This window comes from Abramis brama (assembly GCF_963993115.1).
Source record: "Abramis brama genome assembly, chromosome: 1".
Taxonomy (NCBI): domain Eukaryota; kingdom Metazoa; phylum Chordata; class Actinopteri; order Cypriniformes; family Leuciscidae; genus Abramis; species Abramis brama.
This window is the reverse complement of record NC_139963.1, coordinates 53003496-53017863: the sequence shown is the minus strand read 5'-3', so window position 1 is coordinate 53017863 and position 14368 is coordinate 53003496. Positions and strand designations below refer to the sequence as shown.

At 37.3% G+C, this 14368-nt stretch overlaps 1 protein-coding gene across 13 annotated transcripts in view; it reads left to right on the top strand.

Moving 5' to 3' along the window:
- LOC311080325 (uncharacterized protein) overlaps positions 1 to 14368 on the top strand; it is a 46645-nt gene that overhangs the window by 5800 nt on the left and 26477 nt on the right. For 8 of the 13 annotated variants that reach the window (XM_084110245.1, XM_084110239.1, XM_084110243.1 and 5 more), the window contains 11 exons: positions 1332 to 1604; positions 1689 to 1976; positions 2053 to 2334; positions 2524 to 2579; positions 3597 to 3609; positions 3703 to 3774; positions 11634 to 11906; positions 11991 to 12278; positions 12355 to 12636; positions 12826 to 12894; positions 12988 to 13059. In XM_084110245.1, coding sequence (XP_083966371.1) covers positions 1332 to 1604; positions 1689 to 1976; positions 2053 to 2334; positions 2524 to 2579; positions 3597 to 3609; positions 3703 to 3774; positions 11634 to 11906; positions 11991 to 12278; positions 12355 to 12636; positions 12826 to 12894; positions 12988 to 13059 — 1968 coding nt within the window. The remainder of the gene's footprint in view (positions 1 to 1331; positions 1605 to 1688; positions 1977 to 2052; positions 2335 to 2523; positions 2580 to 3596; positions 3610 to 3702; positions 3775 to 11633; positions 11907 to 11990; positions 12279 to 12354; positions 12637 to 12825; positions 12895 to 12987; positions 13060 to 14368) is intronic. The other 5 variants (XM_084110244.1, XM_084110240.1, XM_084110237.1 and 2 more) reach the window with 3 other exon arrangements.

The following is a 14368-nucleotide window of genomic DNA, read 5'->3' as shown; positions in this document are numbered from 1 at the left end:
CTGGATTGGAGACACGGCCTTCTGTCTCCCTTTGGTAGTATGAAAGCATGGCAGGCGGTGCTCCGGCCTGCTGGGCTCAGGGCCCTGGGCCCCAGTGGGGGGAGGGGTTCCCCCCCAGTATCAGCAGAAGCAGTGTTGTAGCTGGATGAGACGAGCTAAGAAAGAGGGCGGTCACTGTGGGCTGTCTCTAATAAAGCCTGAGATTGGCCACACCTCTCTGGGTTTGCTTGACCAATGAGACGGGTGGACTTTCTGGCGGGAGTTTCCTCTGTGGAGAAGATTTATGATGCTATGTTCTAAGCGTGCTCATTTGCAATGGCACGCTGGATTGGCTTCTGAAGGCGAAACTAAGAAAGATTATTGTAATACTAATATGTTGCACAGCTACTGGCATATCATGTACACAATCATTTAGATCTTCAAAGTACCAATTTATAGAGACCAAACATGGTATGCGTGGGGTTACGTTGGCTGTGGTTTCTATAATAAGATATATAGTATCAAATAAATAATAGTATTATAATAGTATTACAAGACACAACCCAAGACAGTATATCATTCACAAAATGTTCTGGAATGCATGTTAATTTAATGTTAATCAGTCCATCGATAAATGAATGCAGGAGAGTCTGTTTTAATATCTATGGGTCTTGCAGCAGAGGCTCTGTCCACTTTGCTAAAAGTCATAAAACTCCTTATCTGATCGTTGCCGGGGTAACTGAGATCTTCTTGCCCTGTTTGGGGGATGAGCCTCAGATTCCGAGAGTGAGTTCTAAATATCAGTTGTTAAGCTCTAACAAATACTTGTGTCTGACTTGTCTCAGTCGTTACACAGCTTTCACATTAGCGATTTTCAATACAACTGCCAGTGTGAAAGCCCCCTGAGTCATTTATTGTTTGATCATCTGTTTCACCTGATGATAATTTTGATAATGTGAATAAAGATCAGGTCTATTTAATGTCTCTGTGAACCGGAAGTTATAGAATAGAGGGCTGGGTTTTATTTTAGCGCACCTCCTCTCCATCTCTCATAGCAAACTGATGGTTACACTGTAAAAAAAAATCCTAATTTTACAGAAAATAACTGATTTTTTTACGATAATTTTCTTTCATTTTAAATTGTACTCAAAACACTGTAAAATTACAAATAATATCTGTAAAATAAAAATTCAGCTGTTATTTTAGATATTGTGACATTAATGACAAATTCCAGTAATTCACATTTTTTTATACAGAAAAAGTTTGTATAAAACTTTTTATATAACCCCCCCCCCCCCCCCCCCCCTTTTGTATACCCCCCACCCCACCCCATTTTTTCCTTTTCCTTGTAGAGAGACACTCGCTGTATTACATTTACACTGTTTTGTCCAAACCTGTGAATCTGCCGGGCATCTATGAATTCACTGCTATGGGTCTGCTAGACGACAGACAGATCGACTATTACAATAGTGAAGAAAAGAGAAAGATTCCCAAACAGCACTGGATGAAAGAGAAAATGCAGGAGGATTACTGGGAAAAAGGCACTCAGTCGAGAAAGAGCAAAGAACAGTGGTTTAATGTCAATATCAAGATTCTGATGGACCGCATGAGAGACCATGCATCAGGTGAGGAACATTCATACCGTTTAACCTGCTTATAGTTTTATTATTGTTATCATCTTACAAACATATTGATTCTTCTTGTTTCAGATCTTCATGTTCTTCAGTGGAGACACGGTTGTGAAGTTGAGCAGCAGGGAGATGAAGTGAAGTTTTCCAAAGGTGTTTCTGAGTACGGCTATGACGGAGAGGACTTCTTTTCTTTTGATATTAAAGAGTCTCAATGGGTCGCCCCAGTTGACGCAGCTCTACCAAGCAAGAGCAAGTGGGACAATGTGCCGATCCTAAACCAATACACCAAAGGCTACCTGGAGAAAGAGTGTGTGGACTGGCTCAACAAATTCAGAGAATATGGAGACGAGGAGCTCAGAAAAACATGTCAGTGAATGTGTTTGTATTTGTTGATGATCAGCAGCTGATTAAACTGATTGATGAACTGATTTCTGTGTTTCAGCTCCTCCAAAGCTTCATATGTTTTCAAGGAAATCCACTGATGAAACCAAGCTGAAACTGACCTGTCTGGCCACCGGCTTCTACCCCAAAGACGTGATGATGATCATTAGGAAAAATTGCACATCTCTGCCTGAAGATCAGATTGAATCCTCAGGAATCAGACCAAACCATGATGGATCCTATCAGCTGAGGAAGAGTGTGGAGATCAAGAAGAAAGAAAAAGATGAATATGATTGTCTTGTGACCCACAAGAGCATCAAAGAACCAATTAGGGGAAAGTGGGGTAAGATGAGCCATTGGGTAAATTGACCCACCCCATTTTTCTTGGCAACTGTACCACTTTTATTGTCATGTGACCATATATTTTGGAACTGCCCGACTGTGAATTTTTTTAACATTAAACCTGTATGAAATATTCTATCTGAGAAAAGTAATTCTCTGCCACTACAATTCATTTATCATGGTTTTCCAGGACAAGTTACAGAATTGAGTGCCAGCGCTGCTAATGCTGAAGAATCTTCACTTAAAGTCCCACTCCGATCATATTTTGAGCTATTTTTAAACATTCTCAGTGGTCTTTAAATGATGATTATGCCGTTTTTAGCCAAAATCACAAAACCTGTGCCGTTTTCTGGGACTTTTCTTCAGCAGAGCGGCAGTAGCTCATTAGCAATTCGCCTCTGCGTTGTGGGCGGAGCCGTTGGCACGGGGACGACCCTCCCCCTCGTTCACACCGCCGCCGACTTGAGCTTCCGAGAAAACGGAGGAGAAGCTGATCATCGCCGTTGCTGGGTTTCCTATCATTATCGGATTAATTGCAGTTTAACCATCAGAGTGAAAGTTTATCATTTGCATGTGTTTTTAAGTCCTGCCAGTTTAACAGGGTGCGCTTGACAGGGCATATAAGAACGCAGAGAGATAGCAGAGAGAGAGAGAGCCTCGGCCGCGCGCGCGCACTCACTATTAATAATAATAAATAATAATGTGACCAAAACGGTTATACAAATGCTGTCATTATAAAAGGTTTCTAGTGTCAATGTATTGCTTGTTTATTTTGTTTACTTTTCATGGTGTGACACTTCTCTTCTCCCATGGTCGAACATAGAATGCTGCTACGTCAGAGCGGCCAAAGTGTCAACAAGCTTCCTCGTACTTTTTGACAAGCGTCCTTGACAGGGCGGCCAGAGCTTCTTTGCCGCTCAAGTCGGCGGCGGTGTGAACGTACAGTTAGCATTGCAACCCGCTACCGCACATAGGTGTTGATCCGCCATCGTCTTCTCTACTCCTCAGAACCTGAGCCGCGCGGGCGGAGGGGAGTATGAGCTTGTGGCACCGCCCAGTGGAGTTACTACGTCACAACTCCAGTCTATTTTAGCTGGCATTTTAGCGTCTGCTACTGATTCACAGCCATTTGAATGCAGAAATACTCAGAAATACAACTTTGAACTTATTTTTCTCAAGATATGTCCTCTAACATAAGAAAAATGCCACAAGAACATGTTAACACCTAGAAAAACATGATTTTCATCGGAGTGGGTCTTTAAGAAAGAATCTGATGGTATGTTTGAGCTGTTGCTTTGTCATGGCAAATTTCGAGCAGATTCATACTACAGTCCTGGAGATGCACTTTGACCTTTCACTTTTTCTCCAGCAGGACAAGAGTGTGCCGGTGAAACAGCAGACATCAGTGCGACTATTGCTCTGGGGAAAGACAAACTAACTGGTAACTATGCTTTAATTGAATATCTGTGCTTTTTTCACTCATTTCTGTTTCTCCAAAGGCTCTAGTGTAGCACAGCAGAAATTCATTTACATTTAGGGCTCCTTACAGGAGCGGCTTGTTTATTGTAAACATGCAGTTATCAAAGTTACTTATTCAGGGAACAATGAATGGTCTGTCATAATGTGGATGTTTTTAAAGGTATTAACCCTTGTGTGGTGTTCACAACCCAATTTCCCCTGTGGTGTTCCCGGTCAAAAATGACCGAACTATAAAAAATAGCTTATAAATCAGTTGTTATGCAATATTATCACCCAATATTGGATTCAATCTTTTTGTCCACTTGTTCTCTTTCAGTTAGGACTGGTTTTATATTTCTATTTGCATCTGATTAATTGTAGGCCTCATTTATTTGATAGTAGGCATCTAATTTTTTGAGTAAAAAAAAACATTATTTTTGAATAATTTTGGAAATATTAAATTAAATCTGAAGAAAATTGGCACTGTTGATCACACTAGTCTACTTTAATATTTCACCAGGAATTTTGTTTTGAAAAACTTTTATTTTGTACAAAATGGCACATTGTCACTCTTGTGGTGTTCCCAGTCAAAAATGACCGGACTACAAAAAATAGCTTATAAATCACTCATTATGCAATATTATCACCCAATATTGGATTCAATCTTTTTGTCCACTTGTTCTCTTTCAGTTAGGACTGGTTTTATATTTCTATTTGCATCTGATTAATTGTAGGCCTAATTTATTTGAGAGTAGGCATCTCATTTTTTGAGTAAAAAAAATAATATTTTTGAATAATTTTGGAAATATTAAATAAAATCTGAAGAAAATTGGCACTGATGATCACACTAGTCTACTTTAATGTTTCACAAGGAATTTTGTTTTGAAAAACTTTTATTTTGTACAATATAGCACAAAATGGCACATTGTCACCCTTGTGGTGTTCCCGGTCAGAAATGACCGGCCTACAAAAAATAGCTTATAAATCACTCGTAATGCAATATTATCATCCAATATTGGATTCAATCTTTTTGTCAACTTGTTTTCTTTCAATAAGGACTGGTTTTATATTTCTATTTGCATCTGATTATTCGTAGGCCTCATTTATTTGATAGTAGGCATCTCATTTTTTAAATTTTTTTTTTTTTTTTTTTTGAATAATTTTGGAAATATTGAATTAAATCTGAAGAAAATTGGCACTGTTGATCACACTAGTCTACTTTAATTTTTCACCAGGAATTTTGTTTTGAAAAACTTTTATTTTGTACAAAATGGCACATTGTCACTCTTGTGGTGTTCCCGGTCAAAAATGACCGGCCTACAAAAAATAGCTTATAAATCACTCATTATGCAATATTATCACCCAATATTGGATTCAATCTTTTTGTCCACTTGTTCTCTTCCAATTAGGACTGGTTTTATATTTCTATTTGCATCTGATTAATTGTAGGCCTAATTTATTTGAGAGTAGGCATCTCATTTTTTGAGTAAAAAAAAAATATTTTTAAATAATTTTGGAAAAATTAAATAAAATCTGAAGAAAATTGGCACTGATGATCACACTAGTCTACTTTAAATTTTCACCAGGAATTTTGTTTTGAAAAACTTTTATTTTGTACAAAATGGCACAGAGTTACACTTGTGGTGTTCCACTGGGCCATTGAGGGCCACTGTTTCAATTGGCCATTGAAAGTGAATGGGAGAGACATGTGTTAGAAGTCCATGAAGAATATCTTAACATCTGAGTGATGGATTATGGTGAGTTTGGGCTCTTTTTAATCTTAACAATCTCATGTAAATAATGATGTGCCATTTTCCACAATTTATGCATGCTTCATTGAGTTATGAGTTAAAACGCGACATAAGTGCTAGGCTACATCTATATTCAAGGCTCTGTGAGCGCATGTGGGGGTTTGTGTGTTACAACTCAATTAGGAATATCTTTAGATCTGAGTGATGGATTATGCTGAGTTTGGGATCTTTTTAATAGTGATAGTCTGCTGAAAATAATGATGTACAGTTTTCTACGAACTGTGCATGCTTCGTGAAGTTATGAGCGAAAACCAAACGCGAGTGCTTCATGAGTATATACTTGGCTAGGTGCGTCTGTGGTATTTTCTGTGTTAGAACGCCATGAGGAATATCTTTAGATCTGATTGATGAAATATATTGAGTTTGGGGTCTTTTTAATCGTGAGCTCCTGCTGTAAATAACAATGTGCCATTTTTCATGATCGATATAATTTTCATGAAGATACGAGTAAAAAGGCCAAGTCTAAGCTACCTTGATTGGCTACGTGAGTCTGTGCGTCTGTGATATTTTTTTGTGTTAGAACTCCATGAGGAATATCTTTAGTTCTGAGTGATGGATTATGTTGAGTTTGGACTCATTTTAATTGTAAGCATCTGCTGTAAATAATGATGTGTCATTTTCCACAATCGGAGCATGTTTCATGAAGTTACGAGCGGAAATGTGTCTAAAATTCAGCATCCATACATGGTTTACACATGGGTCTCTTGAAGGGCTTCTTTTAGAAAAACCTCGCTCAAGTTTATTAAAAAAGCCTGAAACAATTATGCTTGTTGTATTCTACTCATTGAGACCTTTCAAATGACATATGACACAGGACTATCAGAGCTGTATGATGTATTTGACATATTGCTGAATGTAATACAAAAAAGTCATTTATAAATTATGATTTTTTTTTTTTTATCGGCAAATATCTCAGCACTACTTAGGAGTTTATCAAATTGGCTACATTCATTGTAAATTTCAGACTCTAAGCTTTCAAATGACACCTATTTTAAGTTGATCAAGGTAATAGTTTTGAAAAATATTATGATTATTTATTTCGCAGCTAGGTGGCGCCTGCGGGGGGTACACTCAGTTTTAGAGTGATAACTCAGCAGTCGTTAGGAGTTGATCAAAGTGATTAAAAAGCTGAGATTCTAAGCTTTAAAATGATACATATTTTGTGTTGTTCCATTCATTGGTTGCATTGGTCTCTCCCATTCACATTCAATGGCCCATTGAAACAACGGCCCACAATGGCCCCTTAATGGCCCAGTGGAAAACCATAAGTGTAACTCTGTGCCATATTGTACAAAATAAAAGTTTTTCAAAACACAATTCCTGGTGAAAAATTAAAGTAGACTAGTGTGATCAACAGTGCCAATTTTCTTCAGATTTTATTTTATTTTTCCTAAATTATTCAAAAATAATGTTTTTTTTACTCAAAAATTGAGATGCCTTCTCTCAAATAAATGAGGCCTACAATTGATCAGATGCAAATAGAAATATAAAACCAGTCCTAATTGAAAGAGAACAAGTGGACAAAAAGATTGAATCCAATATTGGGTGATAATATTGCATAATGATTGATTTATAAGCTATTTATTGTAGTCCGGTCATTTTTGACCAGGAACACCACAAGAGTAACAATGTGCCATTTTGTACAAAATAAAAGTTTTTCAAAACAAAATTCCTGGTGAAATATTAAAGTAGACTAGTGTGATCAACAGTGCCAATTTTCTTCAGAATTTATTTAAAATTTCCAAAATTATTCAAAAATAATGTTTTTTTTTACTCAAAAATTGAGATGCCTTCTCTCAAATAAATGAGGCCTACAATTGATCAGATGCAAATAGAAATATAAAACCAGTCCTAATTGAAAGAGAACAAGTGGACAAAAAGATTGAATCCAATATTGGGTGATAATATAGCATAACAACTGATTTATAAGCTATTTTTTGTAGTCCGGTCATTTTTGACCGGGAACACCACAAGAGTGACAAGGTGACAAAACTCCCCCTAAAAAATTAAGAAAATTGTCACAAAACATTTCAGAAGTAGTTATACCATTTGTGAAAAAAGTCACTAAGTTTCAGTCCAAAGCGATAACATTAACTAGTATTTTCGGGAAAAAGAAAATCTTCTCTCCGGGTCAAAATGACGCGAACACCACATGAGGGTTAAAGCACACTAGACTGTGCACTGTTAAGGGTTTCAATGTCTGCCCTCATTTAGTCAAGTCAAGTCATCTTCATTTACATATAGCGCTTTTAAAGGGGGGGGTGAAATGCTCATTTTCACTCAATCTCCTGTTAATCTTGAGTACCTATAGAGTAGTATTGCATCCTTCATATCTCCAAAAAGTCTTTAGTTTTATTATATTTATAAAAGAAAGATAGGCTGTACCGAGTCTTTCCGGAAAAAAACGAGCGTCTGGAGGCGGGCCGTGTGGGCGGTGTGCTAAAGCTGTGCTAACTGAGCTAACCGAGCTAACAACACACAGAGACATTTGAAGCAGTTTTACTCACCGCCTGCGACCGCGAACCTTTATCATTGTGACTGCTCGATCCTTAAACATTAGACGATCTGCAAGGCGGGAGGCCTTCACAGGGGAGAGACTAGTTGACATTTCAGGACTGCGTTGTCCTTCATCAGATCTAGATACGGCCTGGATACAGTGGACTGCGGTAAACCTTGGGATAAACAGAGAGACAAATATTAGCGTAGATGCCATTCTTCTTATGATGCAACGAGTACATCAGGATTTATGGGAAGTGTTCCCAGTTCCGGCTGACCTAATCTATGCAGCCTAACATTGAATTATAGAAGTCTATAATGTGTTATGTGTATGCTAGGTCAAAGAGATGTGTCTTTAGTCTAGCTTTGAACTGACAGAGTGTGTCTGCTTCCCTGACAATGTTAGGGAGACTTTAACAGATGTAATATGATATTAGCTCAAAGGGGAAATATTAATAATAATCCATAATTACCAATTATGATGAATATTTGGGTCAGTTTATTAGACATTCATATTTGGGTCAGTTTATTAGATTAACTTTGAGGTAAGCTAAATTAATATTACAATCAATTTATCAGTTCCAACAAACTCTTTGATTATCCATTTATTCTAAGAAAAGTGTATCATGACCACCGAAAAATAATTATTTCTTAGCATGTACAGCACTTAGAGCATGTAACAAGATCAAGACCGTAAAAGGGACATTGTATGCAGGCAGAGACACTTAGAAACCAAATCCATATTGTGCACAAGTTTTATTAACTAACTCACAAACATAACTAACACTAACAAACATACATACATTCATACATACATACATGCATAAGTAAAGGGGGTGAGTGATGTGGAACCAGAAGCAGGAAATAGAACTATGGAAAAGATCTATTTAACTATGAAAAGAACCATCAGCTGATCATGATGAAAACGAGACGTTTTTCTAAATAAAAACTAGTTTTGAATGACAAAAACTATGACGAAAATCTATTGACATTTTCGTCAACGAATAAAAACTAGACGAAAATGTTAGATAGTGACGATTTGGGAAGTGATCCAGTCTGATGTCCTGCGTTTGTGTTAGATGCGCACAATTGTACTGTGACGTGATCTACCCAGCGGCACACACGAGTTGGCATGCGCTGCATGTCTCATAAAACGTTGAAACATGTAAACGTCTGGGAGAATGAGTAGAGCAGACATGAAGATCTGAATAAGAGTGACGACGCTAAAAAAGAGCTCTATTCGGTAAGGTTTTCTGTGCGCACACACCCGACCCGAAGCGTGCAGCCATTCACATCATACAGCGCGCGAGTACAGAATTGAGTTCTCTTTTGTGTCTGAATGGACAAATACACACAAATATTATGTCTAAATGTCCGTTTTGGAGAGTATTCACGTAAATTATGTCGGTTATGTCTTAAACAGTTGTGAGTGTATCCATGTGCATCAGTGCATTGGATCCGCATGTCATTCGACATGATCCGATGTCTTAAAGTGACAGTGGGTAAAAAACAATGCGGTCTGTGTCCTTAATATTGATCAAGCAACAAAAGAAAAAGAGAAAAGCATACACTGCTCGTTAATAGCTTTAATAAGGATTAATTATATTTAATTCATACAAATAAATATGTCTGCTTGAAAGAATAGAGAATGATGTAGGCCTATGCAAGAAGTTATAAAGAATTCATATATCATTCATTGAAAAAAAGACTGTTGTCTACTTTAGGAAAAGTGGTTTTATTTAATTTTAAGATATTTTTTTAAGTTACAGTAGTTAAATCTGTATCTGTATTGCACGTTCAAACTTTAAAATCACATATTAGCAGGTTAATATATGTTTTCTCCGGGAGTATGGGTTTGGAAATTTTAGAGAAATTCTAAATAAATGCATTTAAATTGAAACCCATTATATTTTAGTCGACTAAATCTACTGTAGATTTAGTCGACTAAAATCTTATTGTATTTCGTCGACTAAAACTAGACTAAAACTAAAACAATTCAGATGACTAAAATATGACTACAACTAAATGTCATTTTAGTCAAAAGACTATGACTAAAACTAAATCAAAATTTGCTGTCAAAATTAACACTGCTGTTGTGAGTCGAAGCCTGCGGCCCTGGCCTGCTGAGGGAACGCTGGACGGCACGGCATCCTGAAGTGCCGAGAACGCCCGGAATTGATCGTTGTCCATTCAGTGATGGTAAAGTTGCAGTTTTCTGGATTGGAGACACGGCCTTCTGTCTCCCTTTGGTAGTATGAAAGCATGGCAGGCGGTGCTCCAGTCTGCTGGGCTCAGGGCCCTGGGCCCCAGTGGGGGAGGGGTTCCCCCCCAGTATCAGCAGAAGCAGTGTTGTAGCTGGATGAGACGAGCTAAGAAAGAGGGCGGTCACTGTGGGCTGTCTCTAATAAAGCCTGAGATTGGCCACACCTCTCTGGGTTTGCTTGACCAATGAGTCGGGTGGACTTTCTGGCGGGAGTTTCCTCTGTGGAGAAGATTTATGATGCTATGTTCTAAGCGTGCTCATTTGCAATGGCACGCTGGATTGGTTTCTGAAGGCGAAACTAAGAAAGATTATTGTAATACTAATATGTTGCACAGCTACTGGCATATCATGTACACAATCATTTAGATCTTCAAAGTACCAATTTATAGAGACCAAACATGGTATGCGTGGGGTTACGTTGGCTGTGGTTTCTATAATAAGATATATAGTATCAAATAAATAATAGTATTATAATAGTATTACAAGACACAACCCAAGACAGTATATCATTCACAAAATGTTCTGGAATGCATGTTAATTTAATGTTAATCAGTCCATCGATAAATGAATGCAGGAGAGTCTGTTCTAATATCTATGGGTCTTGCAGCAGAGGCTCTGTCCACTTTGCTAAAAGTCATAAAACTCCTTATCTGATCGTTGCCGGGGTAACTGAGATCTTCTTGCCCTGTTTGGGGGATGAGCCTCAGATTCCGAGAGTGAGTTCTAAATATCAGTTGTTAAGCTCTAACAAATACTTGTGTCTGACTTGTCTCAGTCGTTACACAGCTTTCACATTAGCGATTTTCAATACAACTGCCAGTGTGAAAGCCCCCTGAGTCATTTATTGTTTGATCATCTGTTTCACCTGATGATAATTTTGATAATGTGAATAAAGATCAGGTCTATTTAATGTCTCTGTGAACCGGAAGTTATAGAATAGAGGGCTGGGTTTTATTTTAGCGCACCTCCTCTCCATCTCTCATAGCAAACTGATGGTTACACTGTAAAAAAAAAATCCTAATTTTACAGAAAATAACTGATTTTTTTACGATAATTTTCTTTCATTTTAAATTGTACTCAAAACACTGTAAAATTACAAATAATATCTGTAAAATAAAAATTCAGCTGTTATTTTAGATATTGTGACATTAATGACAAATTCCAGTAATTCACATTTTTTTATACAGAAAAAGTTTGTATAAAACTTTTTATATAACCCCCCCCCCTTTTGTATACCCCCCACCCCACCCCATTTTTTCCTTTTCCTTGTAGAGAGACACTCGCTGTATTACATTTACACTGTTTTGTCCAAACCTGTGAATCTGCCGGGCATCTATGAATTCACTGCTATGGGTCTGCTAGACGACAGACAGATCGACTATTACAATAGTGAAGAAAAGAGAAAGATTCCCAAACAGCACTGGATGAAAGAGAAAATGCAGGAGGATTACTGGGAAAAAGGCACTCAGTCGAGAAAGAGCAAAGAACAGTGGTTTAATGTCAATATCAAGATTCTGATGGACCGCATGAGAGACCATGCATCAGGTGAGGAACATTCATACCGTTTAACCTGCTTATAGTTTTATTATTGTTATCATCTTACAAACATATTGATTCTTCTTGTTTCAGATCTTCATGTTCTTCAGTGGAGACACGGTTGTGAAGTTGAGCAGCAGGGAGATGAAGTGAAGTTTTCCAAAGGTGTTTCTGAGTACGGCTATGACGGAGAGGACTTCTTTTCTTTTGATATTAAAGAGTCTCAATGGGTCGCCCCAGTTGACGCAGCTCTACCAAGCAAGAGAAAGTGGGACAATGTGCCGATCCTAAACCAATACACCAAAGGCTACCTGGAGAAAGAGTGTGTGGACTGGCTCAACAAATTCAGAGAATATGGAGACGAGGAGCTCAGAAAAACATGTCAGTGAATGTGTTTGTATTTGTTGATGATCAGCAGCTGATTAAACTGATTGATGAACTGATTTCTGTGTTTCAGCTCCTCCAAAGCTTCATATGTTTTCAAGGAAATCCACTGATGAAACCAAGCTGAAACTGACCTGTCTGGCCACCGGCTTCTACCCCAAAGACGTGATGATGATCATTAGGAAAAATTGCACATCTCTGCCTGAAGATCAGATTGAATCCTCAGGAATCAGACCAAACCATGATGGATCCTATCAGCTGAGGAAGAGTGTGGAGATCAAGAAGAAAGAAAAAGATGAATATGATTGTCTTGTGACCCACAAGAGCATCAAAGAACCAATTAGGGGAAAGTGGGGTAAGATGAGCCATTGGGTAAATTGACCCACCCCATTTTTCTTGGCAACTGTACCACTTTTATTGTCATGTGACCATATATTTTGGAACTGCCCGACTGTGAATTTTTTTAACATTAAACCTGTATGAAATATTCTATCTGAGAAAAGTAATTCTCTGCCACTACAATTCATTTATCATGGTTTTCCAGGACAAGTTACAGAATTGAGTGCCAGCGCTGCTAATGCTGAAGAATCTTCACTTAAGAAAGAATCTGATGGTATGTTTGAGCTGTTGCTTTGTCATGGCAAATTTCGAGCAGATTCATACTACAGTCCTGGAGATGCACTTTGACCTTTCACTTTTTCTCCAGCAGGACAAGAGTGTGCCGGTGAAACAGCAGACATCAGTGCGACTATTGCTCTGGGGAAAGACAAACTAACTGGTAACTATGCTTTAATTGAATATCTGTGCTTTTTTCACTCATTTCTGTTTCTCCAAAGGCTCTAGTGTAGCACAGCAGAAATTCATTTACATTTAGGGCTCCTTACAGGAGCGGCTTGTTTATTGTAAACATGCAGTTATCAAAGTTACTTATTCAGGGAACAATGAATGGTCTGTCATAATGTGGATGTTTTTAAAGGTATTAACCCTTGTGTGGTGTTCACAACCCAATTTCCCCTGTGGTGTTCCCGGTCAAAAATGACCGAACTATAAAAAATAGCTTATAAATCAGTTGTTATGCAATATTATCACCCAATATTGGATTCAATCTTTTTGTCCACTTGTTCTCTTTCAGTTAGGACTGGTTTTATATTTCTATTTGCATCTGATTAATTGTAGGCCTCATTTATTTGATAGTAGGCATCTAATTTTTTGAGTAAAAAAAAACATTATTTTTGAATAATTTTGGAAATATTAAATTAAATCTGAAGAAAATTGGCACTGTTGATCACACTAGTCTACTTTAATATTTCACCAGGAATTTTGTTTTGAAAAACTTTTATTTTGTACAAAATGGCACATTGTCACTCTTGTGGTGTTCCCAGTCAAAAATGACCGGACTACAAAAAATAGCTTATAAATCACTCATTATGCAATATTATCACCCAATATTGGATTCAATCTTTTTGTCCACTTGTTCTCTTTCAGTTAGGACTGGTTTTATATTTCTATTTGCATCTGATTAATTGTAGGCCTAATTTATTTGAGAGTAGGCATCTCATTTTTTGAGTAAAAAAAATAATATTTTTGAATAATTTTGGAAATATTAAATAAAATCTGAAGAAAATTGGCACTGATGATCACACTAGTCTACTTTAATGTTTCACAAGGAATTTTGTTTTGAAAAACTTTTATTTTGTACAATATAGCACAAAATGGCACATTGTCACCCTTGTGGTGTTCCCGGTCAGAAATGACCGGCCTACAAAAAATAGCTTATAAATCACTCGTAATGCAATATTATCATCCAATATTGGATTCAATCTTTTTGTCAACTTGTTTTCTTTCAATAAGGACTGGTTTTATATTTCTATTTGCATCTGATTATTCGTAGGCCTCATTTATTTGATAGTAGGCATCTCATTTTTTAAATAATTTTTTTTTTTTTTTTGAATAATTTTGGAAATATTGAATTAAATCTGAAGAAAATTGGCACTGTTGATCACACTAGTCTACTTTAATTTTTCACCAGGAATTTTGTTTTGAAAAACTTTTATTTTGTACAAAATGGCACATTGTCACTCTTGTGG